We start from the raw sequence: 27244 nt of genomic DNA on the forward strand, positions 1-27244 counted from the left end.
TCACCCTCAGCAGACACTTGCTCAAAGGAAGAAAGCTGACCTGTCTGTGCCCGGCCCTTATGTTTCAGGACAGATAACCGCCACTGAAGCTCCTTCACAAGGAGTGTTGCGCCTTCGTAAACAGGCCCAGACTGCAGCCTTTGAAGAATATTCCTGGATTGACCAAATGCATTAATCTTTGTGAAGCATGTGATTTATTTGTTTCAGGCCATTTAATCAAACTACCAAACCATAAAACTTTATATGATTTAGCTTTTGAGCTTTTGAACTGAATACATCACAAGATTGTCAAATATAACCAATTACATACAGAAATACCTAAAATATTGGCATGAACTAAATGTGATTAAACTGGGTGACAAAGTACTCAAACATGTACTATACGCAACAACAGTATACTTTAATAACATTACATAGATATGTAAAACGCTTTACTGAAAAATAAACTTTCGATACATTTCTTTTAGCAAAATAAATTAAATATTCATGACTCGATTTGATTATAAATGACTACAGCTTCATGCACTGTGGTTGGATAAGGTGGCTTCCTCCGCTGGTTGATCTCAACATGCTACGGACTGATGATGGGAACCTAACATTGAGAAAGAAGTTGAAATGATAATGAAGACCAATTCAGTTACCGTGGAATCACAATTCTTCCATCCCTTGCCGTTGCAGGCAAGGTTTGCATGCCATAAAAACTGACCAGTCAACTCTCTATCATTTTTAACAGAACAAAAGTGAGGGATGGAGAAAAGTAATAAAAAGGATAGTGGTCAGCATTCCAAACATTATGCATCTTTAACGGACAAAGGGACTACCTGAGTAGGGCACAAAACCAGCCCATTTGTAAATCTTGAGTACCATTTTCATCTTCAATACCAGGCAGAATATACGGAGCCTCCACACGCCAACAGCTGAATAAGTGAAAGGTAAAGCCTAACTTCCATTTGTAGCTACACCTCAAGTAGGAAAATGCAAAATCCAGCTGCTGACGAAGACCTTTCAGCTGGCCTGAATAGCTGCGATAAAACTCACACGCAAAAAATGTCCTTGTCCTTTTTGTATTAAGTGCACAACAAGGATTAATGAATTTTAGTGGTGTGAGAATCTGACTGGAAGTTTGGATGTAAAAGCACAAGGTGTGTATCACTGGCCACTGTTTCCCCCCCCACATGCACACTCTCCCAACAGTCTCCAGCTACGAGAAGAGTTTTTAAAGAGTAATGCCAAGTGAAAGTTGCTCAGAAGCCGCTGTTCAGTCCCAGAGCTCATTGTCCCTCTGAGATACTCGATCAGTTAGTGGGGGATATTTGGCACGAAGGCTAACACTGAAAATGAATGTGTTGATGCTGATGTACTTTCCCATCCACGTGGGAGTGAGTGTGTGTGTGAATGTCTGTGTAGATTTTGGGGTAGATTTTAGGGGGGATTGTAGGTCCTCCCTGGGCGAGGAGGAGCTGCTGCTGTGCCAAGTATTCCTCATAGTTCATGGAGCCCATGCAGTCTTTCTCTGGGCTGGAGGAGCTGGAGGATGGAGCCACGCATCCTCTTTCCCGCTCTCGATACGGCAGACGGTGTGAGCTCTGCAGTACCTGTGCAGATGCAGCAGGAGCGCTGGGAGGGGGGCAGTGCTTTCTGCTCTGGCAGAACCACAGCAGGACTGTGCCAAAGATGAACACTATTCCAGCGGGGATGCCAATGATGACAGGCCAGGGGAGGGAGCTGGAGGCTGGCGAGAACATGGGCATGATGGGAGGCTTCATGTCTGCAAAAGAAGAGGCCCAAAATAAAATCAAAACAGGTTTCAAACTCTTCAATGTTGCCAAGAGTTTGTTTATTGCACAGGTGAAGTGCTCAAAGGCACAGTCCACCCCAAAATCAAAAATACATATTTTCTCTCTTGCGCTGTAGAGCTATTTATCAATCTAGATTGTGTTGGTGTGAGTTGCCGAGTGTTGGAGACGTGAGCCGTAGAGATGTCTGCCTTCTCTATATATAATGGAACTAGATGGTTGCACAAGATCATCCGCAGACCTTGCTGCGAGCAGTTTCACGAAGGAACTACTTTCTTTCTACCGAAATAGAGCAGAGAGGCTTGTGCTCACTCCTTGGCGGGTTTGGTAGCTGCTGACAACAAGGTCTGTGGATTATTTTGAGTAACCGGGTCATGATTTCTGGAAAAGAACATTGCTGTCAAGTTTTATTAAAGTATTTCTTTGGCGCTTTGAGCACCACAAGCCGAGTGCCTTCCAGCTCCAGTATATTTGAGAGAAGGCCGACATCTCCAACAATTCTAACAATCTAGATAAATAGCACCACAAGCGGTGAGTTAAAGTAAATGTGTCAAATCAAACTAGGTTGATGATAGACTGTATATGATATATAAACAATCTTCATATTTCTTTTTTTTGTTTTGTTTGTTTGAAAACGGATTTGAAAATTGTGGATTATTTTCTGTTTTCTAATTAATTAATCGATTTATCACTTCAGCTCTTAAATGCTCACCGCTTCATCAATTTCCTACAGTTGATGTAGAGAAAAATAGCTTGACGGGTTTTCATTTAAGTTCAAAACATCAAAAACTGATACAACACCGGTGGCAACAAAACATTAGTGCACATTAACATTGTTTTGTTGGCATCTGTCCTCATTAGCAACTTTTTGCTGACTGGCTTTCATTCCAGTTTGACACTCCTCTGATATTATTGTGTTTTGTGTACTTTTGCAGATTCCTAAAAATAAACAATCACATAAAATATACAAACTGATAGCACAGATCCTTGTCCAAGCTGCTGATGTGTTGCTCTGCAGTATGTTTGTAAGTAGTCCACTGTAAACAGACATTCCCCAGGCCTCACCTGGCAGCACAGTGAGGAAGGCGCTGCGGAAGCTGTAGCCCATGGTGTTGGCGCCTAAGCAGATGTACATGCCAGCGTCCTCCTCCTTGGCACGAGTAATGAGCAGCTTGTTGAGGTAGGAGCCGTCGGGTCGTGACCACACCTCCCCCATGGGCAGCACCACGAATCGGTGGTCCCCCACCTCGATGGTGGAGTTGTAGCGGCTTTCCTCGTTAGACTCCACGCGTTTGAGCCACTGAATGACCGGCTTCACGTCACTCCTTACTTTGCACTGGAACGACGTGGTGCCTCCGTAGTCCACCGTCGTGTTGACCGGGTGAGTGCCGGTCAAAATAGGCTTTGAGTTTGTCCTCTCTGTATAGACACGAAGAGAAAAACTGTCAAGACACACACACAGGCATTTATAACACGACAGCCCTTCTGCGGATAGAAAAGGCCTTAGTTGTCCATACCGTTATTAGCCTCGGGCTTAGAACTTATAATTGACAGAGAGGGAGGAATACCACATGTAACACAAGAAGTATGTGTGATTAGTTTCCTCTCTTTCTTTGCTCCTGGTTGTACAGCACACATTTCTCATGGGAAGAGGGGGGCAGTGGGTCTGGCAGACAGCTGGGCTTTAATCAGCTCCAGATTGGATGGAGGGTCTCTGAGTTGAACAGTCTCCCTCTCTCTTTCCACCCTATGCAAACACCAGGGCACAAGCCCTCAGTCTCAAGCCCTCAGTCACAAGCCTGCTTCCTCAATATGCTTCTCATATACATGATTACACAAGCACATTCATCCATGCAGCAAGGATATGAATAAGACCTGCTGATCGCAATCAGACGTCAGGAGTAGGTAGATCAGAGAGAAGATTTCTTTAAAGGTTCCTCGGTCAAAATCAGAACCACAATTACAGATATTACGCTGTTTTAATTTCCCACAGCAATGTATAAAATATCACGAAAATAATCCATACAAACAGCAGCAATCATTTGAATACATCACCTCTGCCTCATCTGTTAGCGGTTATATTTCCAGGTGCATATGTTTGGCATGCGTACAGCTCAGCCTCTCTGTTGTTTTTATCTTATTTTGTGTTCTGTACAATTTAATTGTGTGTTTTACTTGTATAAATATTGTTCCTATCTATTTAAGTGATGTTTTTCATGTTCCAGGACTCTTGAAAGAGATCCTTTAATAAAAAGATTTGATCAAATCTGTGGGATACTCACGTATGACCTCAACTTTATACGTGGCATTGATTTCTCCAGCCCGATTGGAGACCCTGCAGGTGTATCTACCGCTGTGCTCAGGTGTCAGGTTTTTCAGACTTAGAGTCCACTTCTTCTGACGGCCTTCGCCGACCTCCTGCTCCGTCAGCGGTCTGTCGTCCTTAAGCCACACAATGTCTGGTCGAGGATTTCCACTGGCGGCGCATTTGAGCCGCACTGAGCTGCCGACGGGTCGAGCTATCACACGTTTTCTCATCTTAGCGGGCTGAGTGAAGCGGGGACGCACTTCATGGGACAGAAAAGGAAAAATGTTGTTTATTAATTGATCAGTGGATACATGACTTGAGCTGCCAGAGGAGAAATACATCCCGAAATCTAAAAGCACGGCAAAATGTTTGGATGGGATTTGTAGTCATTTGGATAAAAGATGCAGAACCACTGGTATGTTAATTCACCACTGCACCTATGATTGCAGACCAACAGAACTCTTACCAAGTTTTTCTAACAAGCCATCAGTGCCCAGGTCAGACTCTGCTCCATCAGCCTTCCCGGGTCCAGTTTTATCAGAACCTGAGTCATCTGTTAACACAACAGGACAACAGTCAGTCAACAGCTGTGTGCCAAACAAAACAGTGAGGTGCACCTTTACAGTGTAGATACAAGAAGTCTTGCAGCGTGAACTTGTATTATGCATTGACATCTGGATCATTAAACAATTATTCATTATCAACCTTATGCTTCTTAAATCACTATATAATAAACTTTCACTAAATTGCTAACAGTGTCACCGTCACAGCTCTTATGGCAGCGACCCAACACCTAACAGACGCAGCAAAGTGTTCTTGGCTCTATCGGAGTAAATTTAACATTTATAGATAGGCTCCTCTGAGCGGGGTGCATGCTCAGGTCATACTCTGTAGCATTTGGAAGTAATATGATCAGTTTTCATAAGCCCAGTTTCAGGAGACAGCTGTGGAGTTTATGTCATTGACTGACATCATGCAGGGGAGCTAAGACAGGGCTTAGAGCAAATATAATGAGTGAAACCTAATCGATGGTTTGTGATGCGTATCAACTTCTCGACTTAAGCATTGATGAATGAACAGGGCGGAACGGGTTCCTCGCCAATATCTGCCACTCTGTGCAGGAGGAGACATTAAGCAGATTATTCAAGTAGGGCTGCTGTTAAATGATTTTATTTGATACTCCCGAGCAGTCACTTCTCATTAGATGTAGTAGTCTCAGTGTTTCTTACAGTTTCTTAGTAACCAACCATAAGTCAAGGGAAAGTCGCAGGTAAACTGTATCTTTTAACAATGCAACATGGAAAAACTACGAGCCAGTTCTGTACCTTTTGTACCTCTTTTTGATTTCCAGTTCAGTTCAGTCTCAACTTGGATTTATTGAGATGCAGTTTGGCAAGCTTGATTCCCTCTCAGGGTTTGATTGGGTCAGGTAAAGAGGCCAGATGTGACTTCTAACCCCCTCGTTCTGCCTCCCTCCGAGTCCCCCCGAAACCCTCAAAGCTCTCTAGGGTTCTCTGGGTACAAACCATCCTTTGTTTGTCCCCTGCAGCACCAAGCCCAGCCATGATGTCATGGCTATTTGAAGGGGTTTAACTGGCCAACTATAATAACCCATTCCTTTAAAAAACAGCCTGCACTGGAAGAAATATTTCTGTGTTGCTCACTTGGGCGCTCCGCATTCCTCCTGGTTCCTGAACCTCCCAATCCAAACAGAACACGGTCCCACACTGCCGGGGTTTTCTTTTTGACTTTTTTTTTTTCCTGAATCTATTTCCTCTCTACTTTTAGGCGATTCGAGGGAACAATGGCGCCCTTTATATGTCTGTCCTGTTAAAGCTATCCCTTGCCACTATTGTCTCTACACAATATTGGCTCACTAGACTGCAGACAGGGCGAGGTAGGACATCTCATAGCTGCCATATCATTGTTATTTTTGGATGAAAACAAATAAATAAATGAGGGGTGACTGAGAGGCCTTTTAAATATAGGAGAGGCCCGTCTCTGTGTACTGGAAAGTAAGTTAAAGCTGCAACTTATTATGTTGATTAAACAAAAACCTTATATACTTTATGCACTTTATGAAATCAAAGGTTTGTAATGCAAACGGAAATTCAATCAGAAGAGTCATGATTCAAGTGCATGCTTATGCAAGTGAAAGTATCAAATTGTTTAAAATGCAATCAGCCTCCCTCCATACAACTTAGATCCATTCATGGTTTCGCCACAGTGTTTAAGGTCTGACGCCATCCCCTCCCACTTCATTCACAAATCCAGCTACAGGAAGCAAGTCACTACACACTCTCTGTGCAGGCCTCCTGTGCCAGCTGAATCACAGGAAAAGGCCTGATGATTTGAGGTCACAATGAGCTCCAGATGTTGTTGGTGACATTGTAATGTCCAGGGAAAGTTATGCTCAGTGGCCTTGCAACACACTCTGGAAATCTCTGAACAGCTACCACATGTGATCAGTCACACACGGGGCAGTTTATCCAACAGTTGGCCTGTCAACCTCTCCAGAGAGGAGCAAAATGAAAAATGTGCTGCAAGAGCCAAAATCTCCATGTAGAAATAATGAGCGCCGCCAGCGCCGTATTAGCCTGTAATATATTATCTGTGCAGACATAAACATTTACATACAATCCTGCAAATGTTAATATGACAATCCCCTGTCAATGCTAATGTGCATCCCGCTGTAAACTGAGCAGCTGAGGTTGCTGCAAACATCGGTCTGTCCTGGTGGGGGTGCTGGGAAGTGATGGGGCCAGTTGTCAAGAGACCACCCCAAACAGGGCCCAAACAGCCAGCTGGAGGGATTGAGGAGGCGCCATGTTGCACTGACTGACCAGATTCTTCAGATAGCTCAGGGGAGGACAGGCTGTCCGCTGGCAGATGGGCGGAGGAATATCTCTGCAGCCGAAGTGGAACACCCCTCCTCCTTACATCACCCTGCTGCAAAACCCCTCACTCTCTCACTTCCAATCTCACTTCATGTCTTCGCTGTCTCTTTATCTTACTGTCTGTCTTTGGCTTCTCTACTGGGTCTCAGGCGATGTTTAAAAAGTTAGGCTCTCTCCACGTTGGGCCTTGAACTTGAACAGCTGCCAGCATTTCATCGACCGTCTCCCCTGACAGGCACAATAACAGACTGCAGTTGCTTCTCTTACTTTTTCACTTTGTGATCCAGTAAAAATAATAAACTGACACGATAGGTACTGTACGTGGAGCTATGCTGGGAGTCACCCCTTATGTACAGTATTTCAAATGAATTATCTCTCTCCTCTGATCTTTTTCAGTAACATAATAGGCCTCCCAGCAGGTCACTACAGTTAACTGCAAATGGCTAACAATTGAAAAGTGATTCAACGTAAATGGAAAGTGTTGCTCATGATAATTGCAGACTATTTGGCTGTATTAGTTCAATCCTGGAAGTATTTTGACAATGAGGCCCCCTAATCTTTGTGGCAAAAAGGCACCCAGAATGCAATGCAGCTCTGATAGAACAAATATCTATAAAAACAAACGCTGTGGTGATGGCCTGCCAGTGCCTAATGGGATGATGGACAAGTGAGCAGAAAGAGGCGAGTGGGCGTTCTTGTGAGTTGCAGACTGGCTGTTAGGTGTGAGGACAACTAGGAATTGGAACAAACCAGATCAGGATTAATAGTCAGGCCAGTAGTTTGGCCATAAAGGGCCAAAATACTCTGATAAATATTCTCATGGAAATATGCTTCCAAGAAAGACTTATGATTGAACTTCCAATAGTATTTTGTCCTAACGTAATCACTGAGTGGGAGCAATGCATGCAGTCAGGTTGAACTGATCTCCCAGCCATCCCTGTCAGCTTCATCACATCAGTCTTAAACTGTCTTCATTGAAGTCTTCATTCTCACTCAATCGCACTGCAGCAGAAACCAAACCAGACAAATAATCTGCCACATAAACACGGCGCAGGGAAAACACTGTCCTAGATTACTGAGATGAAGTGTCTCCTCTATGTGTGCGAGTGTAGGTGGTTTTATTTGACCAAAATAATCATTTGATATCTCCAGCTTTAAATCAATATTTAATCCAAAAACAAATTCCACGTGCATGTACAGTATTCGTTTGAATTTGAATTGAACTGAACAAATAAATAAATGAACAAACAAAAACAACAGTCTCTCTAGTTGACCCTTTATAGATTTGTAGGTATTGTTCTCTATAAAAGTTGAGACAAAGGCAAAGTACCTATTTGGATGCAGCATTTAATTTACTTATTTAATTTAATTTGAAAGGTACAGGTCAACAGAAGCTCAACATAAATCAGGTCTCTGTTTGTGAACAGGCCAAGATGTTGCTTAATAACACTTTAACTACAACTATTTCAGCATTTCAGCTTTTTGAAACTTGAGACTTTTCAACAATGAGCACATTATTTTCATGTCTTGTAATAGTATCTAATTTTGCGACCCTAAAATGACACTGTGATGCTTTTTTGTTTCTTTTCTCATTGACTTCACTCCCCATTCAAAAGAATCTACATTTAGTTTCTGCAGTGGAAAAATAGACCGACTTCATCACATCAAAAATACATCAAAGATTGTGACAGTCTCCAATCAACAGAGCCTTGAAACAAACTTAAAATGACATGGTGGTGGTTATCCATCACATGATTGATTGTGAATGTGTTCCACAAGATGGGTTTAGTGTACATAAAACCTCCGAAAGCCCTTTAAGTGTAATGTAGACACAGACATAGCCACGTTAACTTTGATACTATATAGCACAACTGTAGTATGAACCTTGACATTATAGCTGGCTCCGTGCCTTCATCTCCAACCTTTCATTTTAGCACAATCAACAGACACCCTCTCTTTGAACTCACTGGAAACTCCATATTGAGGGGCACCCTAAAATAAACTTTGGTCCAGACTATTCCCATCTCATGAGCATGCTTTACTACGAAAAGCACTGCGCTCTGTGTTTTCCACATCTGCCTGATTATGGCTCTTCTTCCGAAGCCTGGCTGTCACAAGACCACGCTGCAGCTCCTCCTGCAAGAGAGAGAGCAGAGACTCTGGCCCTAATTAGGCATCTTAGAGTAATTAGACTAAACACAGCCTTCACGCTCCACTCCGCTCATTCATCATGCTCTGCTCTAGCGCAGAGGAAATGCACTGTATGCACATGCACAAACGAATAACACACTGGGTCAAACCGTGGCCTAATCCTACAGGCCCCAATAAAGAGCTGTGTGAGAGTCCGAAGACAAACGGGCACTATTACACTGAATGTGTTTCTTATTGCGAAGCTGCAGACCTCCTGCCTCCACAGAGTGTAGCCTGAGGAAAAGGAAGAGCTTGAGATCCAATTGAGTCACAGAGGATAAAGTAGTATGAAACAATATCCCATGCCGCTGTTGACTTTGGGCGGGGAGAGGTAGGGGCTGTAACACATACAATAGATGAGAGGATCAACCACTAAAGCTCCATAAATCCACTTGTTTTAGACCTCGACCTCTGTGAGTGATGCTGTCTTTAAGAATTTGAACTGTTGTGAGATTTCTTTGACTGCAGGAAAGCGTTACAGATATGACTTCAAAACCTCACAGTGGAAGATGATGCCGTCCAATCATACAAACCATGGGAGTGATTCACGGCTGGTCTTAGTTGCCAGACAGGTGACTTCATGTTTTATAGATGCTGAATCGAGCTTGAATTTTTAACAAGAGTGACATATTTTATAACCCTCAATGATCTCATCTCAGGGGTCTGCGGAGCAACAAGTTATACAAACTCTCTAATGGGATACACGCAACTCCCCCTGCACTCACCGATGACGATGAGGGTATAGTTGATGTTAACGCTGCCAAAGCCGTTGGTGGCTTTGCAGATGTAGGTCCCCGTGTCATCTGCCTCCACCTCCTTGATCTTCAAGCCCATGCGGAGGATTCGGAAACGGATCCAGCCGCTGTGGATGTTGCGCCCATCTTTGGTCCACATTATGAGTGGCGGAGGGTCTCCTTCCACTGGACACGGCAGCTTAATGGCGCTCCCGAGCCGGGCCATCTGTCTGTGAGCAACCTTCTCAGACACCCGTGGAGGTCCTGAGGACACACAGACACAATAATGGTGACGTCTGTGAAACCAATTTTTTACCCTCTTAAACAATGCAATGTCAGCTTGCAACCCCTCGTCACAGGTTGCATACCTCTTCCTGTTGTGACCAGTTCAGTCAAAAGGTGATTCACGAGAAATAAGAGCAAAGTTAAAAACAACTTCTAAAGAAATAGCTATAGTTTATGTCAGAAATATGTTTTATGCTTTTGTTTTTCTAGTTGGCAAAAGAAGTCTTACCACAAGCTCCATTCAGGAGCTGTTCTGGAGCTTTAATCCAAACTTTTAAGCCAAGTTCTTAAAGTGTTCATAGGTATGGAAATTTGAACATCTACGTACATTTTCATGACATCTGGAAAACTCCATCTGCTAATGAAGATTGTGTCATTCCATGGAAAGCAGCTGCTGAATGGACCCGATGGTGAATTGTTTTACCAACTGCTGTTTTAAGGTCAAGACTGAATTTTCAATCTCAATGTTTTTCTCCCTTCCCCAGGCTGGGAACTACTGATCTAGATCAAAGTCTCCGCTGAAGACCACGAAACGTTTTGGAGTAAATTTGGTATAATCTCACCTCACGTAATAAGTGGCAGTTAAAATAATGGGGTGCGTCACTGGAAAAATTACTTTATGAAATAAGCATTATTGAGCAGGAAGTGGTCGTTTTATGTTTTTAGGTAAAGGCAGAGACGACTTCGTCATATCAAACAATTTCAAAAATATTACAACATTTTATGGGTTTATTAACATTTTGTTTTAACATCAGAGTGGGCAGCTTGGCTAACAAAAGTGTATTAGAATTAGCAATTGAAGTAAAGTGTTCTGATTTCCCTGACTAAAAACAGCTCAGATGTGGGCAGGTGGAATGAGATAGATGTAATTTGTCATCTTTTTGTCTGATTAACCAGAAATGTTGAAACCAGATTGTAATAATTGGACAAGCCCAGTCGTCCACTGCCTGCACAGAGAGGGTAAAGTGTTCTGGCTCTGGTTTTGCGTGCAAGAGATCAAAGCGATGAGGGGGGCGGGTCGCAGTGAGACGGACAGCAGCCTGTTCTCCCTGCTCTTAATTGGCTCAGGTCTGCTCCCTCAGATCTGGTGAAGTGGAGCGGGCAGAAACACCCTGTGATGGTGTTAGGAGGCCTGTGCCGCTGCTCGCACAGCACCGAGCGTTCAACTAACCCCCAACCAAAAACTAAACAAAACCCTGAATTACTGAGCAGACTAGACACCGAAGAGAAACAGGAGATTGGGGGAGAGAAAGTAGGGGAGGAAATACAACCGAACCCTATAGCTGCAACAGCCCACAAAAGTACACAGTCTGTGCTTCAGAACAAATGGCTGGTCTGGTAGCAGTAAAAACAATGGGGAGGGTAAGTACACATGGCCTCTTCTAACACATATACACACACGCTTAAACACACACACACACAGTCACATTCCTTTGGTGCATTTCACACATATGGTAAACAAAAGATCATTATACTGATTGGGCTGCAGTGGGGGAGGGCGACACAGGTAACTCCATCTGGTTGTTTTATTCAACATATTGCCAACAGATGTATTTAAGCTGCAGGTACAGCATCTGGACTGCTGGGCCGGTGACCTTTGATGCTGAAAAGGCTGTACTCACTCATATTTTCTAAATACAAAGATGATTTATAAGACATGCCACAAAACTCAGTGGAAAAAAGCAACACTTGAGCAGTAAAACCAATGAAAACCTCCTTCCTTTTTTGTTTCTATGTACTTTTCAATCATGCATGAACACACACACACACACCACGCACACACACACACACACACACACACACACACACACACACACACACACACACACACACACACACACACACACACACACACACACACACACACACACGTTGTTCTTCCTCTCTCTGGATGGCCTTTCCTGGTCCACAGCATGCACAGGAAATTGGAAGTGTCATTGTTTATGTCTGTGGAGAAAACGCGACCACAGTTTTTTTGGCTGTTGTCAGCTGGCCCATATCTCACTCCTCTGCCACAAGTAAGCAGAACAGAGGCTCTCACTGTTAAGTTTCTGACTCTACAGTCTCTGCGTTAGCCTGGTCACAGCATTTGGCTTGGGGCTGCAGGAGCTCATTTGGACTGAATTGATCCTGAAAGACTGAAACGCTTTGTAAAAACATAAATACATTTCTGTCAGATCTTGAACAAATAGGCTTCAGTTATCTTGACTTATGGTCCCGCAATCCACTCAGCCATGTGCTTCTTCTGGATTAATGGAGGGAACTGACTTACAAAAACAAGGCCTGATTCATGTCAAAGATTTATCTGAAGCAAAAAGTCAAACACATTGACCCAGCACAGGCATTGCTTCTGTCAAACAAAGATTTCTGAAAGCTGGAAGGACATTTCTTGAGAGTTATATTCGTCTCGGTAAAATGAAAAGAGACAGGGGAACATATCATTTCTCTTTCACATGAAGAAATAAAACTACAAAACCTCATTTGTACACTGAACCTCTGCCTTCTAGTGGAGATCCTACTTTAAATGTCTTTTTAAGCTTCCTAACACTAAAGGTTTTTTTATTTAAATAATGGTTTTATGTTTGCTGGATTCGGTTGACTGTGATGTCTTTAAAGATGCTTTTTAATTTTGCCATATTACTGTTAATAATCCTTTAAAGGAACAATTTGACATTTTCACATTCTTGCTGAGGGTTAGATGAGAAGATCGATATTACAGTCATGTCTCATAAGATTGGTGTCAACCGTCTCATCTAGCTAACTCTCAGGGAAACAATTAATCACCTAAGCTTTTCTAATAATTATTCCGTTAATAGTGATAAATGTGATCTTGAACTTGGGTTATTCAGGACTGCTCCAGAAAAACTTTGGATTGTGCTCCCAGAGCATGGAATGTGCAACAAATGATTTCCTCCCTCCATCTCCGCTCTAAGAAAAACCCTTTGAAGTCCTCTTGAAAAACAAGACATGAAGAGGTGCTGAAATCAAGGGCATCGTCTGAGTAAGTTAATAAGTATTTGTGCTGTGTGCATGACCACAATCCTTTCTTCAATAGGGAATCAACTCCTCCTCCGCCCCCTCCCTCAAGGACAGGTTCTCTTAACCTTGGAGTTGAAAGCTCGGAAACTACCACACAGAGGCCCTCTGTAAAAAAAAATCCAATTCTGAGAAAAAATTGTTGTTTTATCTGCTTGATTGTAAGATACATAGCTGCACTTTACTCTGCTGTTTTAGCTTCAGTCTTCTAAGGCGCTCTCCTGGTTGCTGAACTAAGCACTATTGTCCTCTAGTGAAGCTGTGATGAATGTCAATCTACACGATTTACTGGTGACGATCTGGTGAGCGTTTTAGAGTATTTACTCAAATCGTTAGAATTGTTAGCTGTCCCGTAAATGGAAAATGATACACATGACCATATGGGCTTTCCCGTATTACAGCGTTGGTACAGCGCTCCTTATTATAGCCGAGCTCCATGTGTGAAAGGAATCTTTCATAGCGCAGGAAGAGAAGGAGGAGGCCTGGCGACTCTCAGAATTAGCTCTGTTTTTCTATGCTCAATTTTGGTGATGGATTATTTTAAGAGAAAGGAGTACATTCAATAGGAGGCATTCTTGTGATTCAGACTAAATATAGACACTTTCAGGAAACCTTGTGAATGGGTTAATGAACTGTTGATCTGACGTGCAGGCATTCGTAGAGGGAAATATGTTTGGAAATTTTTTTAAAAGACTACAAAGGCTGCCAGACTGGAGCAATGTAATTGTGTATTGATTTGTAATGACATGTACATGCATTTCTCTTCCCACACAAAGTGTTTTGGTCTTTCTAGTCATTGCAAACATGTCAAGAAAGGGTTGGCTTGGCTGCTGACAGCCGCTCCAATAGTGAACACCTGGAACTTAACCAACCGTAATGAGAACAACTTGATGCACGCACCACCGTCTGCCCAGTACAGGATATAGTGATTCACACAACAGCGTAAACATCTTCTAATAAAAAAGGATTTGATCCCTGATCTCAAGCCAACTTCAAGAATGTCTTGTGCATCAAAAGGCTTTTACACACTGGCAGACTAATTCATTACTTAGATAAACACTGATCTGAGTGAATGTGTCTTCAATATGCAGTATTTACATAAGGGATAAGAGAGAGACAGATAGAAGCTGGAAAATGCTTCTTCCTACTCAGCAGCACTGTGTTAGCTCAGCAGACCAAACAAGAGCAGACAAACCTCGAACACAAGAGAGGAAGTTTAATGGAGCCTGTGCTTCCAGGGAAATGTTCTACCATGCATCTCTTAAAACCCCAGGAGCACTTTGTATAATACAAATCAACAAAATGGATGGAGAAATGTAAGTTCGGTTTCAGGGACACTGGAGTGAAGGAAGGAAATGTAGAAAAAACAACATGAAAGCTCGAAACCAAATCCAGAGTGAGTGACTTCACTCGAGACTGGAAGGGGTTGTGTGAAGGCGAAAGGTGAGGCAGACTCCGCAGCTCGGGGAGTGTGTGAAAGGCCAGAGCTTCTGTTCAGAGCCCGCTGCTGCGCTCCGCTATACATTTCACAAGCAGAGATAGAAATCGGCATAAAGCAGTGAGAGAGAAAGAGAGGAGGGGGAGAGCCACCTTGGCAAATAAAGAAAGGACGTGAGGTGAGAGAGGCAGGGGAGGAGGCGGCGGCAGTGACGGGGTGAAAGGGGACGGGATACGTGGAGTGGCGGTGGAGGCTGTTCTGACAGCAGCGGGGCAGCCAAGGGTGAAGAATGGCGTCTTTTCTTACCCCTCCAGACGTCCTGCCCAGCAACTTCACCCAGTGTGGTAATCAATACTGGTTATTTTCCCCTCTCGGCTTTCCAATCAATAGATAAGAGCGGGGTAAAACCAGCCTGGACAATGGCTCTTTCTTCAGCACCATCTGATGTGGGCTGAATAGCAACTGCTTCGGTGGTGGGAATGGTACAGGAGGAGCTATTGGGTGACATGAGGGACTAGAGAAACAGCAGGAGGGGGTGGAATATAAAGAAAGAGGTAAAGAGAATAAGATGCGCCAGTTGATCCATCTGATTAAAGAATCACTGGAATAACGTCGCTGCTTGTTTGTCGTGAATCTGCTTCCGTCACTAATGGCCCCCGGACAACAGGCTCCTGACGACCCCTCATCAAAAGAACAGGAAAGAAAGGGAGAAATTACTCCAGCATCATAAAACTTCTGGAAACATCTCCATCACGCGGCCCTCCCTTGACTGGCCCTACTGTGGAGCCTTTGAACTCTAAGCTGCTCTATTTCATTAAACTTGACTGCCTTCTCCCAGTCCCAGCTTCCTCTGTCGGAGAGAAGCAGCCTGTCTGTGTGTGTGTGTGTGTGTGTGTGTGTGTGTGTGTGTGTGTGTGTGTGTGTGTGTGTGTGTGTGTGTCTGTGTGTGTGTGTGTGTGTTTATTTGTCAATAAACTGGAGATGTATTTGTTATATTGGCAAACACTTATACAGAGGGGATCCACCACGCCTGAAACAAACCTCTGCTAACGTGATAACAATGAATGCAATGTCCATCATCTACTCACTAAACTGACAAGCAACATAATGATCCAGGTGGCGTACTGCCTCAGCTTACAATCTCCCGTGAGAAAGCTCCCATTTTTGTTAACTTATTGATTCTTTGATTATATGAAAAGCCCCTTTTCATTCAGGATGTCCCATAAGAACTCTATACTTTTCCACACTTCCACAAGCCTGGAAAAGTACAGAGTCCTTATGGAGAGTCATTAACTTGAATTAATAGAGGCCTTTCATATAATGTTTTTGGAGTGGCCATTTTGTTTTATAACTGGATAGTGCATATGAGCTGCTGTGGAAAAGTTTATAGCCTGCTTTTCCAATTTTCTTTACCTGGTCTACCACTGTACCAAAGAGAGTTGGGCATTTTCTTTTGAAACTATTTTGGGTTATTATTATTATTATTAATATTACCTGATCCTTGTGATGCCAGTACTTCATTGGATATTGTTGTCTACATTGGGGTGACTGAGAGAGTTTGGATCATTTTTATACTTTTTGTTTTCTTTGTTTCTTTCAAAGGTTAAGGCTGGCAATATTTTATATTTTTCTTATTGTCAACAAAAACCAACACTGAATTGATGCTACGAAGGTATCGTCTGTTTAACCAAAGCCTGAAGTATTCCTCTGTGCCGTAGACGTCTATTGTTATCCGAAAACTATTGAAAATACATCAAAGAGCCACATCGTTGCACTGGGTGCATGTTCCTTCATTACCATGAACATGAGCACTGTAGTTTAGTTTGAGTCATCCCACACACACCATCCCGATGTAGTAGTCCCCAACAACTGTACGTTACTCCTGTTTGAACAACAACCACTCAAATGTTCTGAGAGCCACAGACGGGATAGAGAAGTCAGAAAGTATTGAGATATGAACTCTTTTTATTTCATGTCTTCCGCTGCGACCAGCAGCTCTACAACTCGCTCTGCCGGTTCACAACATTTTTCCCACCCTTTGCGGCCACAGTTTTTGCCCCCAGGAGGCACAAATGTGGCGTGGAGGTCAAGTGTTTGTGAGGTTGTGTGTGAATGAATGAACGCGTGGAAAAGAAAATGAAGGAAGGGCCGATACAAGAGCATAATGTAAGAAGTATGTTGTTATATTCTCTCAATGAAAATGTCAAAAAGGAAATTGAAAAAATAAGATGATTGAGAGAAATATTTAATACTTGGTATGTAACTGGTAAAATGTTATGAGGTAACTGTTGATGGACTATGACAAGTTTAAATCAAAACATTTCAATATAAAACTACGAAATTCAATACAAGCCTTTATATTATATTATATTTACCAATTATTGTTTTTCACAAATAGATTTTTTTTAATGGCTCTAATGTATTATTTTGTTATTATATGTTATTAAATGTCTTTTTATATTGACTAATTACAGTTTTTCTCCTCAAACAATTCTTCCCAGTGACATCGAACAGCTTGACTCTTGAACAACGTTCAATCACTCGGTTTCTGAGGGAATGCTACAGAATAATATGCTTAGTAAATACACTAATTCAGTGGTATAACTTTTCATGCAATTGTCAGTCAGTAATTCACTGGTCTTGCCCCGTCATAGAGCGCACAGTGAGTGGCACTCTAGTCGCTTTATCTCACTCCATTAGGCTAAGGCCCGGTGCACACACAGGGGCTGAGTGTGTGCTTAGGGCCACTTATCAGGGAAGAGGCAACAGGAGGGAGGCTGGGAAGGCAGAGAAAGGCCGGATAGAGTGACAGACAGAGACAGAGAAAGAGGGGTCAGAGGAGGGGAGAGAAAGAATATCAAGCCAAGGAGAGAGAGAAGTAGGGTGAGGGTTAAACAGAGGATGGTTGATTTAGAGAGTGGCAGGGAGCAGAGGCTAAGATGGCAGAGAGGCCTCCTTTAACACACGGTTTATAAGGAGAGGAGGGCTGCATGGGGGAGAGAAGGGGGATTAGGTGGGCCCAGGCGGCAGTAACCAGGAATCCCAACAATCTCACACCCCACTCCCTGGCCCGGGCTCAGCCTCAGCCACATGACACACTCAAAACAGACCTCTCTCTCCAGTACAGAGCCGGGCACCTGTTTATTACTGTCCGTCTCGTACGTTTGGAGATGGTCCGACCACTTGGCACTGAAAGGCACATTGTGTGAACGCTCACACGTGTTTGGCTTCTCTGGACCGCCTAGCATTGTCTCTTACTCTCTTTGACAAACACACACAGTTGGAAGTTTAGACAGAAGGTTTATACTGTAGTCCTCATGCCACATGAAAACAAAGGCTGTTAAAAATAAAACCTTTACTTTAGGTTAGTATTGAACCACATACTCCTTCCTCCACAGATGTGGTGACCAACATCTTCCTGAGGGTTCCTGAGACAATCAGCAAAATAGGAAAGCAGGAAAAATATTATTCAATTGTTTCCCCGAGATGTTCCTCTGGAAGCCAACACATTTGGGATCAACTCTTCTAATCCTTGCTTTTCTTATGAATGACTTAATTGTTGTATTTTTTAGGCTTAAAAAATTGTTCAAATACAGTAAAAAAAACACATTTTTTGAGAAATATAAACATGATTTTCTCCAAAACCCTTTTTTCATCAAAGAAAAGCCACATTTTCTAATGTTTAATGTTGAGTAAGACAAGCAACAATACATGTGTTTACCTACATCAGTTCAAGCCAGCTTTCTTACGGACACTTTTTAATTGGTGCCACAAAAGTATTTGTTCTCTATCCCATATACTGTATATACGCAACCAATCACTATGGGACATAAGTAAACATGAGAACCACTGCTCCAGAGCATGCTTACTGGACAATAACCCCTGGCGGCATGTTACAACGTCTCCTCATAACAAGAACTCTGTTTATGTTGTTTCATGGGCTCCATCAGTCAACAGCGAGGAGCATCCTGCCACTCCCTGCACGCCTCCTCCTCCTTCATACCTCCTGCATTCCACAGTGGGAAAAAACTAACTTCCCAACCTGTTTGGCTCATTGTGTACAGTTGACACAGTCGGAGTCCAGTCTGGATGTGCTGAATGAGATACAGATGTCTATTAAGTGGAGTCACTGTCGCTCTGCGTTGGTCTGATGTTCTACTGTCTGGCAGAGAAGCACAGAGGCCGTAAGCACGACGTTTTGAACCAGACATGCTGTCACCGGCAGTCCAGTGTGTGTTGTGGTCACATCTGTGTGATGATGACGACGATGATGGCCGAGCCTGGCACTGAGTGCCCCTTCATTTCTCCGTCTCCAGGAACCCTACACCAGCGTACAGTCTGAAGATAAGCCAATCTCCATGACACTGGGAAGCGCTTTACACCAGCGCCTTTGTCAACAAGGTCTTTTCAGGAGAGGGCCATTGACAGACTGCGATGTAGCAGGAGTGTTTGGGCAGAATGGAGCGATTCAGATCGGAGCAGGAGGGAGGGAGAGGCTAGGAGAGGAGTGGGAGAGGGAAAGAGAAAGGCGGGTGAGACAGAGACGAGACAGAGCGGGGAGAAGGGGGGAGAGGCAAGGCGAGACAGACGGACGGGGTGGAGGAACTGGCAAAGCTCTCACTGACAGCAATGGGGCCTCTTGACAATCCAGGAATATTGTCTGAAATCAATCTGTCACCGTGGAGCTGTTGAGCCTGTCATTACGATGTGGTACTCGCCCTTTCACAGTGACAATTTGTTCAGTGCTTTCCCAGTTCACCTTACTACTCGGCTGTACAAAGGTCACTGCCCTCTATCCATCTCTGTCTGCCAGTCTGGCTCTCTCTCTCTTTGTTAATCAACTGTCCACACTGACCTATACAGTCCTTTTATCATGGTGACCTGCAAAGGACCAGGAGGCTGATGACCAGAATAAATATCATTACATCATTGAATCCCCTTATTAGATGTGAGATATTTCACTGAAGAAGTGAAAAGTTTAACCTGCTGGTGGCGCTAAAAGAAAAGTCAGAGGAGCATCACAGTCTTTACAATTCAACCTCGAATATCTGCACCAAATGTCATGGTAATCCCTCCAGAAGTTGTAAAGATATTTCACTCTGAACCACAAATGTCAACCTCATGGTGGCTCTACAGAAAATGGTCAGAGGATTGCCACATTTCATGAAAATCCATCAAAAGGTTAGAGATATTAAAGTGAAACCGACTGTAGAACCCACAGACAAGCGCACAATGCCATCCCTAGAGTCTCGCCACTAGCATGGCTAAAAATAAACAAAAAGAACAGTCAGTTCAGTTAATAATCAACCGAGACACAGAATAACTGTATGAATGGAGCAGTGCCCTCATCTGCCAAGCCTCTAACTCCAAGTACATCCAGGCTGGAGGCTGATCCAATGCCCAAACTCACATCCCTGTGCATGAGGAAATCAAATCAGTTTCACTGCATGGTGCAGAATTCCAGTCTGGGATAGCAGTAGCTCCGCTATAAAATATGACAGATTATACTCTTTGCTCCTGAAATGAATTTTCCTCCCTTGTCCCATTCCACTCTTCGAGTCAAAGCGGGGACATATATTTTTCCATTCGTTACAGACGTCCCATGAATGAAAAATCAGAGCCTGGTCGCCTCACCTCCAGTGTTGAGAGAGACTGCTGCTGCTGGAAACGGGTGCAAACAAATTCCATCATGACAGCCTATCCGCTCGCAAGGAAAACTCCTATTTTGACGTACTGTGACAAGCAATCGCCCAGACCAGACTCTTTTTAACCACAATCAATGGGGACAATGCACAAAGAATTTCTGAGGTCGCTCAAAAGAATCGCTAATGAAAAACAAAGTGGAAGTGAAAAAGCCACAGAGCCATGTGGGGTCTCATTGAAGCTCATCGGAGGTGAACTGAAAGAGGGGGGTATCGAGGAAGGGAGGATGGAAGGAACTGGAAGGAGTGTCCGGGGGTGTGTGTGTCGAAGGCAGCGGAGGCCTCATTCAGAGCTCGTTATCCCAGCCGTCCCCTGGCTCGGCTTTCTTCAGGCTCAGCCAGCCATCACTTTTGCCACCACCATAACTTTCAATCAACCTTTTAACTGCAGAACGACAGGGTTGGTGTGTGTGTGTGTGTGTGTGTGTGTGTGTGTGTGTGTGTGTGTGTGTGTGTGTGTGTGTGTGTGTGTGGGTTTTATAAGAACAAGTGATTTCTAATGAAACCCCCCGAGAGAGAGGAGGAGATAGCATAAAAACAAAGACAGAGAAAACTTAATTCCTCTCGACGTGATGCCTAATATCAGATTATAAACGCGACTAACACGCAACTACTTCCAAAAATCGTAACAGAAGGAAAACAATGAAAGACTTGATGGCACAAGCAGAAGCAGAAATAAGACAGGAAGCTCATCATCAAGTTATATGCAACACGTACCTCCTGGCTGCCTGAGTTGTTATCCTGCCAAGCAGGCTGTGGCAAGTACAGCAAACAAGCACACACAGTAAGATGTGGCAGATAATATTTCTGTAGTTAAAATCAGCCTTTTATTCACTAACATCACATTGACAAATGTTGAACTTGTCCAAACCTGCTCAGTCCAAGCAACATCCTCAAGGCCACCATCTCATAAATACAGTATTGATATGTTTTTGACAACATAACAAAAGGTTGTCAAGGTACGTTTTTCGCAAGGTTGCTCAACACCAAGGTGAAGACGCAACAAGGAGTTAATGGTAGAGGGAAGACATGGAGAAGCAGGGAGAAGAAAGAAAAGTGGAAGAGAAGTTTCGATTTCTGCAGTCTCAAGGTCTGAATCATAAATCTACACGTTCAGATCCATAGGAAAACAAAACGTATCCTGTTGAAGGGTGAAAGAGGAGAGCAATTGGAATCACATCAGTTCACTAACTAAAGTGACAGAGTGAACAGCTGTGGGGCACAAAACGGTACAGAGGTAGGACATGGAGGAGGGTGGGGGGACAGAGCGGGACGGGAGAAATGAAGGAGGCTTAGAAAGAGGGGTTGCGCAAGACAAACACTTCCCACTGTGGAGCTGAAATGTTAGTGGAAGGTCACTTGTAAGGTTCCAGCGAGGCGGACCCTCACCCCCCCCTACAGGCTCCCTTACAGTCGCTCAGTCCACTCTCCCTCTCTGTCCAAGGGTGTAACACAGCAGCCTGAACTGTGGAGCCCAAACAGTGTCATCACCAAACAGCTACCAATTAATAAATATCTGTTATTCATACAGCTGGTAAATTAGACGTCACGTCAAGTCAGGGAGGCACATGAAGTTGATTATCATCTGAATGGTGACAGCCTGGCACCTCCGTGTGCACTTTGTAAGCAGCTCCATGGGTTTTGTGAAGGTTAATGGGAGCAAAAGGAATTCTATTTAACTGACCCCAAATCCATTCAGGCAGCAGGAAGAGTGTGTGTGGTCTGAAAACACTCCCAGAGCCAACTGCCCAAACAAACTAATGAGCATTGTACGCACACAGACCTTCGTATGTTTCAATAGGATTTTCTTTAAAGAAACGAAAAGAAGAAGATAACAAAATTCTCCTCATGTGCATTGAAGCATTAGCATACAGCTGGAAATGACAAGCACTGAAAGTGGACAATGTCTTGTTGAAATTCCACATGAATGCTAATTGAAGTGGCCATTAAAGTCAGTCAATGAGGGGAGTGTTGCTCACAGGGATTATATGACCCTGCTAAAGTAAACACCAACTGACCTCCATTATGACTACTTATCACAGCTACAGCCCTTTCCTTTCTTTCCCCTCAGAGGGGTGAAGTCTGACACATTCCCCTCAACGCATGTTTCCTCCTGAACTGACAGGGTCAGCATTGTGTGCTGATAGATGGGGAGCATGGATTGCCAGAATGGTGGTAACATTATTTCCATGATAGAAACATGGGGATGGAAGCGGGAGGGATATTATTTCCACCTGGTTTAGAGGAGAAAGAGGTTGAGCAGGGTTGTTGAGTTGTTGGTGTACCTCTGAGGTTTTGCAAATTGCCCTGTGCTCCTTGCATGTCTCATTATCATGACTATTCTCAGGGTAATTTCAGCCTGCTTAATAAAACGCACGCATGTATTCAGACGCACGAAAGTAGCGCCCATTCACTCTCATAACTTCTTCTCACGCACCTCTAAATGGCAGCGTCTCAGTAAAGAGAGTCCCCCGTCTACTGTGAGTTATAATAGATGGCAAACAAGTCCGGTCTACAGGGATGGATGAGGAGTGTTTAAAATTAATTACTGCCGCCCGGTCCAACCTGGGGGACCGCTGCACGTAATAATCCATCCATTGTTCTCCACAAATGGACCCAGACTCAGTAAATAGGGGGTACGCAGAGCTGAGAAAGGCTGGGTGGGAGTAAAGGTCAGCTCATGCCTTGTTTTAACGACAGCACATTAACTTAACTTACTTCCTTCAACTTTACACTGGTAATAAATGGGAGGAAATGCAAAGAGAAGCAGGGGACGTGTGTAAGAAGGGTGGCAGGCAGTGTCTGGTTTGCAAAATAGAAAATTGGAGGTGATGCGTTGAACAGTCACGGACATTAGAGTTGAAATAGAAGACGAGAGACTTTCCTTGAGTTTGGTGTGGTAACGTAACATATAACCGATTTGATTTTATGTCCACCACCTAAATGGAGCATTAAAGTGCGAGTTCAGTAAGGATTGTATAAAACATGTTAAATTCTCGAAAAACAACTGTCCCACCAGCTTTGCCCTCGAGCCAGAAAACCACTTTTACACCTTCTTACTATTCAGGAGCTATTTAAAAAATAAGAGGACTTTGGGGCATTTGGTTAGTGAGAAACTAGCCTCATTACGGTTTAAGGAAATGGAAAACTGTCTGGGAGCCAAATAGCCTTGTGATTTTAAAAGCCCTTGGCATACAATTTATCTCATAGTACCTTCTTGTTGTGAAACCATGATGTAACTCTGTTGTAAAATGTATATTTTCCGACGGGGGTTGCAGAGCAGATTGCATGCTCTAAACTTCACCAGGCGAAGCAAACATGTGTGTGATGTTAAACAACAGGAAATACATACGTGCACAAAAACGCACAACTGTATTTGATGCCTGTTTCTAATTAAAAATGCATCAAAACAGTACCATTCAGTGTGTGTGTGTGTGTGTGTGTGTGTGTGTGTGTGTGTTTTCATTGTTTGCTAGTCCTGGTGCATAACAGAGACACATGGTGCCTCTCTGTTTCTGCCAGGGTGCATTTCTGCAGATCCATATGTCCAGGCTGCTGCATTCCTCAGTCAGTGGAGCCCAGTGGTCCCCAGGCCTGTCACCACATTAGAGGCTCTGCTGGGACACATCACTGAGCACCTCCTCCAGCTGCTGGGGGTGGCCAAACACCAGAGGGGGAGGAAAGAAGGCGCTGGGATGGAGGAAGTGCAGGGGTTCCTCAGGGGGGGTCTTAAGAAATTATTCTTGCTTGGCCAGTCGCAAAGTCGTCGCAGTGGAGAGAGGGAGGGTCCATATGTGCACGTGTGTGGGCAGGGGGTCCAGGGTCAGATGTCGCCTGATGACTGACAGCAACAGGCTTAAAATCGTTCACCAAAACTTACTGTCTTCTGGTGTGTTGCTGGAAATGTTTAGATAACAGCAGTAAAGTAACACTTCCAATGTGTTTTTACTGTTTCACACACACGTCAGAGGGGCCCTGTCTTTAATTATTTGATTTACATTTATCAAAGATGTCATCATACATTGTTAAACTTTACAGGAAGCTTTAGCTTTACTATAACAGCACAAGTTTCGAGTCAAAACCGCCGACTGTATTTCACAGGTTGTCAGAGTCAAGCTGTAGCATTTGGACTGTAACACAGAACTCACTGTATCGCTGCTGCTGCAGGGAGAACTGTGGAATATTTACTTTTCACAGATTGTCAAGCATCATTCAAAATCATCTCACTGCCAACTACATATTTGCTGATGTGTCTATCTGCCTGTGCATCTGCAACCACTTTCATGGAAACCATGAAAAACAGGCTGTGAATTCTTCCTTTAGTCTGACATTAAATCAGTTTAGACCTATTGGACCCCCTCCACGCTCCCTTTTGGATTTCTCCTGCACTGACATCTGTTAATCTGTAAACATTCAAAATTGCCTGTCTAATCTTATTTAGCCTTCACGTCTTGTTTACTTTTGGTTTAGTCGTGCCGTGAAGGCACGGCTGCCACGCTGTGAATAAGGCATTGTCTGCAGACCCACAGATCTAATCTCCTGTCAACTCCCTCCTGCCTCCTCTACCTTGAGCCCTGATAGCCACATGCAGGTATTGTTGGTATCAGACGCTTCTTGAATTCACTTCCATGCTGAGCTGGAGAAGAAAGAGAGGCTATGGAGCCTGCTTGTTTTGCCAGCGCGTGGTCTTCTGGGGAAATGTGTCTGGCTTTCAGATTTCTTTCATTAAAGTGTAGTTTCAAGTTTTGCCTCAGTATTTGCCTCATGCCGCTGGATTGCATCAGACATGGTTCAGTAGTCAGTGATGGTGGATGAAATCATATAAATTGCCTCAACAGTTATTCATGAACTGTTGACAAGCTTAGTGTAAGTTGTCTTTATAAAGAAAAGTATTGATACTGGCACAATACACAGTGCAGTGAGTTGTGGTCAGACTGAGGTCTCCCACTCTCCACTCAAGTGTTTCGGTCATGAACACACACACATGTGCATGCATATACACACACTCACACACACACACAGGCTGATGTGAGACAGTCCCATGGCCAGCCGAGGGAGAGCTGGACTCTTACACTGACTTATGTTCTTTCACCCTGGGAAGCTGATGGATGATGTTTGTTTGGTTTAGCTGTAGTGAATATGCAGACACACACACACACACACACACACACACACACACACACACACACACACACACACACACACACATTTGGTCTTGACTGAGACACACACAAACTGGGGGTAGGGGGTTGGCTTGCCCTCTCTCTCGTTCCCCTGCCCTGTGTTGATTTTGGGCCCTATATAGAGATTTTTTAGTTCTTAGTTTTCCGTCTCTTACTTCTCGGCGCGAAAACGTTAAGAGCCAACTGAGACTTTCTTCATGCTCACAAGAAACCAGCCAGTCAACTTGAGTTATAATGAGCTATGAATTTGGTGTTCCTTCCAGGTTTAAAACACGCAATATTAGTCAGAAAGAAAGAAACATTTATGAAGCAGCTCTCTTACCTCTTGCACAGTCGGTCAGTAAAACAACCTCAAAGATGAACAGCATAATCTTCAGGATGCCCATACTGTCCAAAGACAACTTCATGTCCCCTAAATCTAAAAGACACATGATAACAGTGAGACAGGGTGTATACATATTATTCTCGGAGGGGCTATCAGAGGATTTAGGGGGAAATTGCTTTTGTTGTTCAAGCCAATTTCACATACTATGATTTTTAGAAAAAACTTTACTTTCTTATATGAAATAAAACATTTTTGATACAAACAAGTAATATCAATGATTGTACTATTAATAGCAACAACATTTTAATGTCACTAAAAGACGTTTTCTGGCTGGAAAACGTTTTTTGTGGAGTTGACTCCCAAACTAGACTCCTGGGACATTTGCAGTCCCAAAATAAAATGAGTTTAATGTCAATTGTATTTCTTTTATAAAAAAAATAACCAAAGCAGTACATTAACAACACGTTCATACTATCACATAATGTAAGAATGATTATTCAGACCAATAGAGACTCAGGTTTGGGGTCTGTCTTGTGCTTTACATTGGGGTTCACATACTGTAAGGGTCCTTATAAAGTTTAAGAAGTCCCGGTTAATGTTATATAACAGTTATGTATAGGCCTATGTCGGTTAAATATTGAATTAGCTGACCAAAGTCTTAACAAGCAAACTGTTCATGAAAACGTCAGTTTTAGCTAGTTTATCTTGGCTCACAGTATCACTGATGCTGCTTACTAGCTTGGGAAAGCATACAAATAAAAAGGAACATTTTAGAACAAAATGGAGGAAAGAGCAGTATAAAAATGTCGATAACATACCTGGATATTCAATGAATGAAGTCAACCTTGTGTCAGCCTCTTGACATAAATGCTTTTAGCTAAAGTCCGTGTTGAGCCCATGAATCAAAAGTGACAGTGGTCGACTTTTCACCGACCTCCTAACAGACCAGCACGCGCTTGTCTCTGAGATGAAATAACGGATTGAAAAGCGGAGTTAAACCGGATATTTACATGAAGCACAATAAAAAAAAGTATCATATGCTAATTTATTTTAAACCCAGTGTTGTCTGTGTAGTCCGCTTCGTCCACCAAGTGACTTTTCCACAGTGCGCACAGAGCGGAGACTTGTTGTCCGTCCCAGCGCCTCAGCTGCGGGCCAATCACAGCCTGCAGAGGCCGGACACGTTTAACTCTTTATCTCTCACCCACACAAACCTCTTCATCACAAAGCTATTACTCTCACCGCTGTCAGCTTAATGTACGAGAAAAGAGATAACAGCTGTAGAGATTAAAGAAGCATACTACACCAAAATTAAGTCCTCATGGCTTTATCAAAGGGAGATTCTTATAA

At 43.4% G+C, this 27244-nt stretch overlaps 1 protein-coding gene across 1 annotated transcript; it reads right to left on the bottom strand.

The window, feature by feature from the left end:
- Positions 1–376: 376 nt before the first annotated feature.
- Positions 377–27000, bottom strand: LOC115027840 (fibroblast growth factor receptor-like 1). The gene is made up of 7 exons (XM_029461360.1): positions 26713–27000; positions 25892–25987; positions 9917–10189; positions 4571–4657; positions 4079–4363; positions 2862–3215; positions 377–1768 (listed from the first exon to the last, which is right to left on the bottom strand). The coding sequence occupies exons 2-7, from the start codon at positions 25974–25976 to the stop codon at positions 1326–1328; spliced, it is 1527 nt and encodes a 508-aa protein (XP_029317220.1). The 5' UTR covers positions 25977–25987; positions 26713–27000; the 3' UTR covers positions 377–1325.
- Between the last annotated feature and the right edge of the window lie 244 nt (positions 27001–27244).

Source organism: Cottoperca gobio, chromosome 22 (genome assembly GCF_900634415.1).
Source record: "Cottoperca gobio chromosome 22, fCotGob3.1, whole genome shotgun sequence".
Lineage (NCBI taxonomy): Eukaryota > Metazoa > Chordata > Actinopteri > Perciformes > Bovichtidae > Cottoperca > Cottoperca gobio.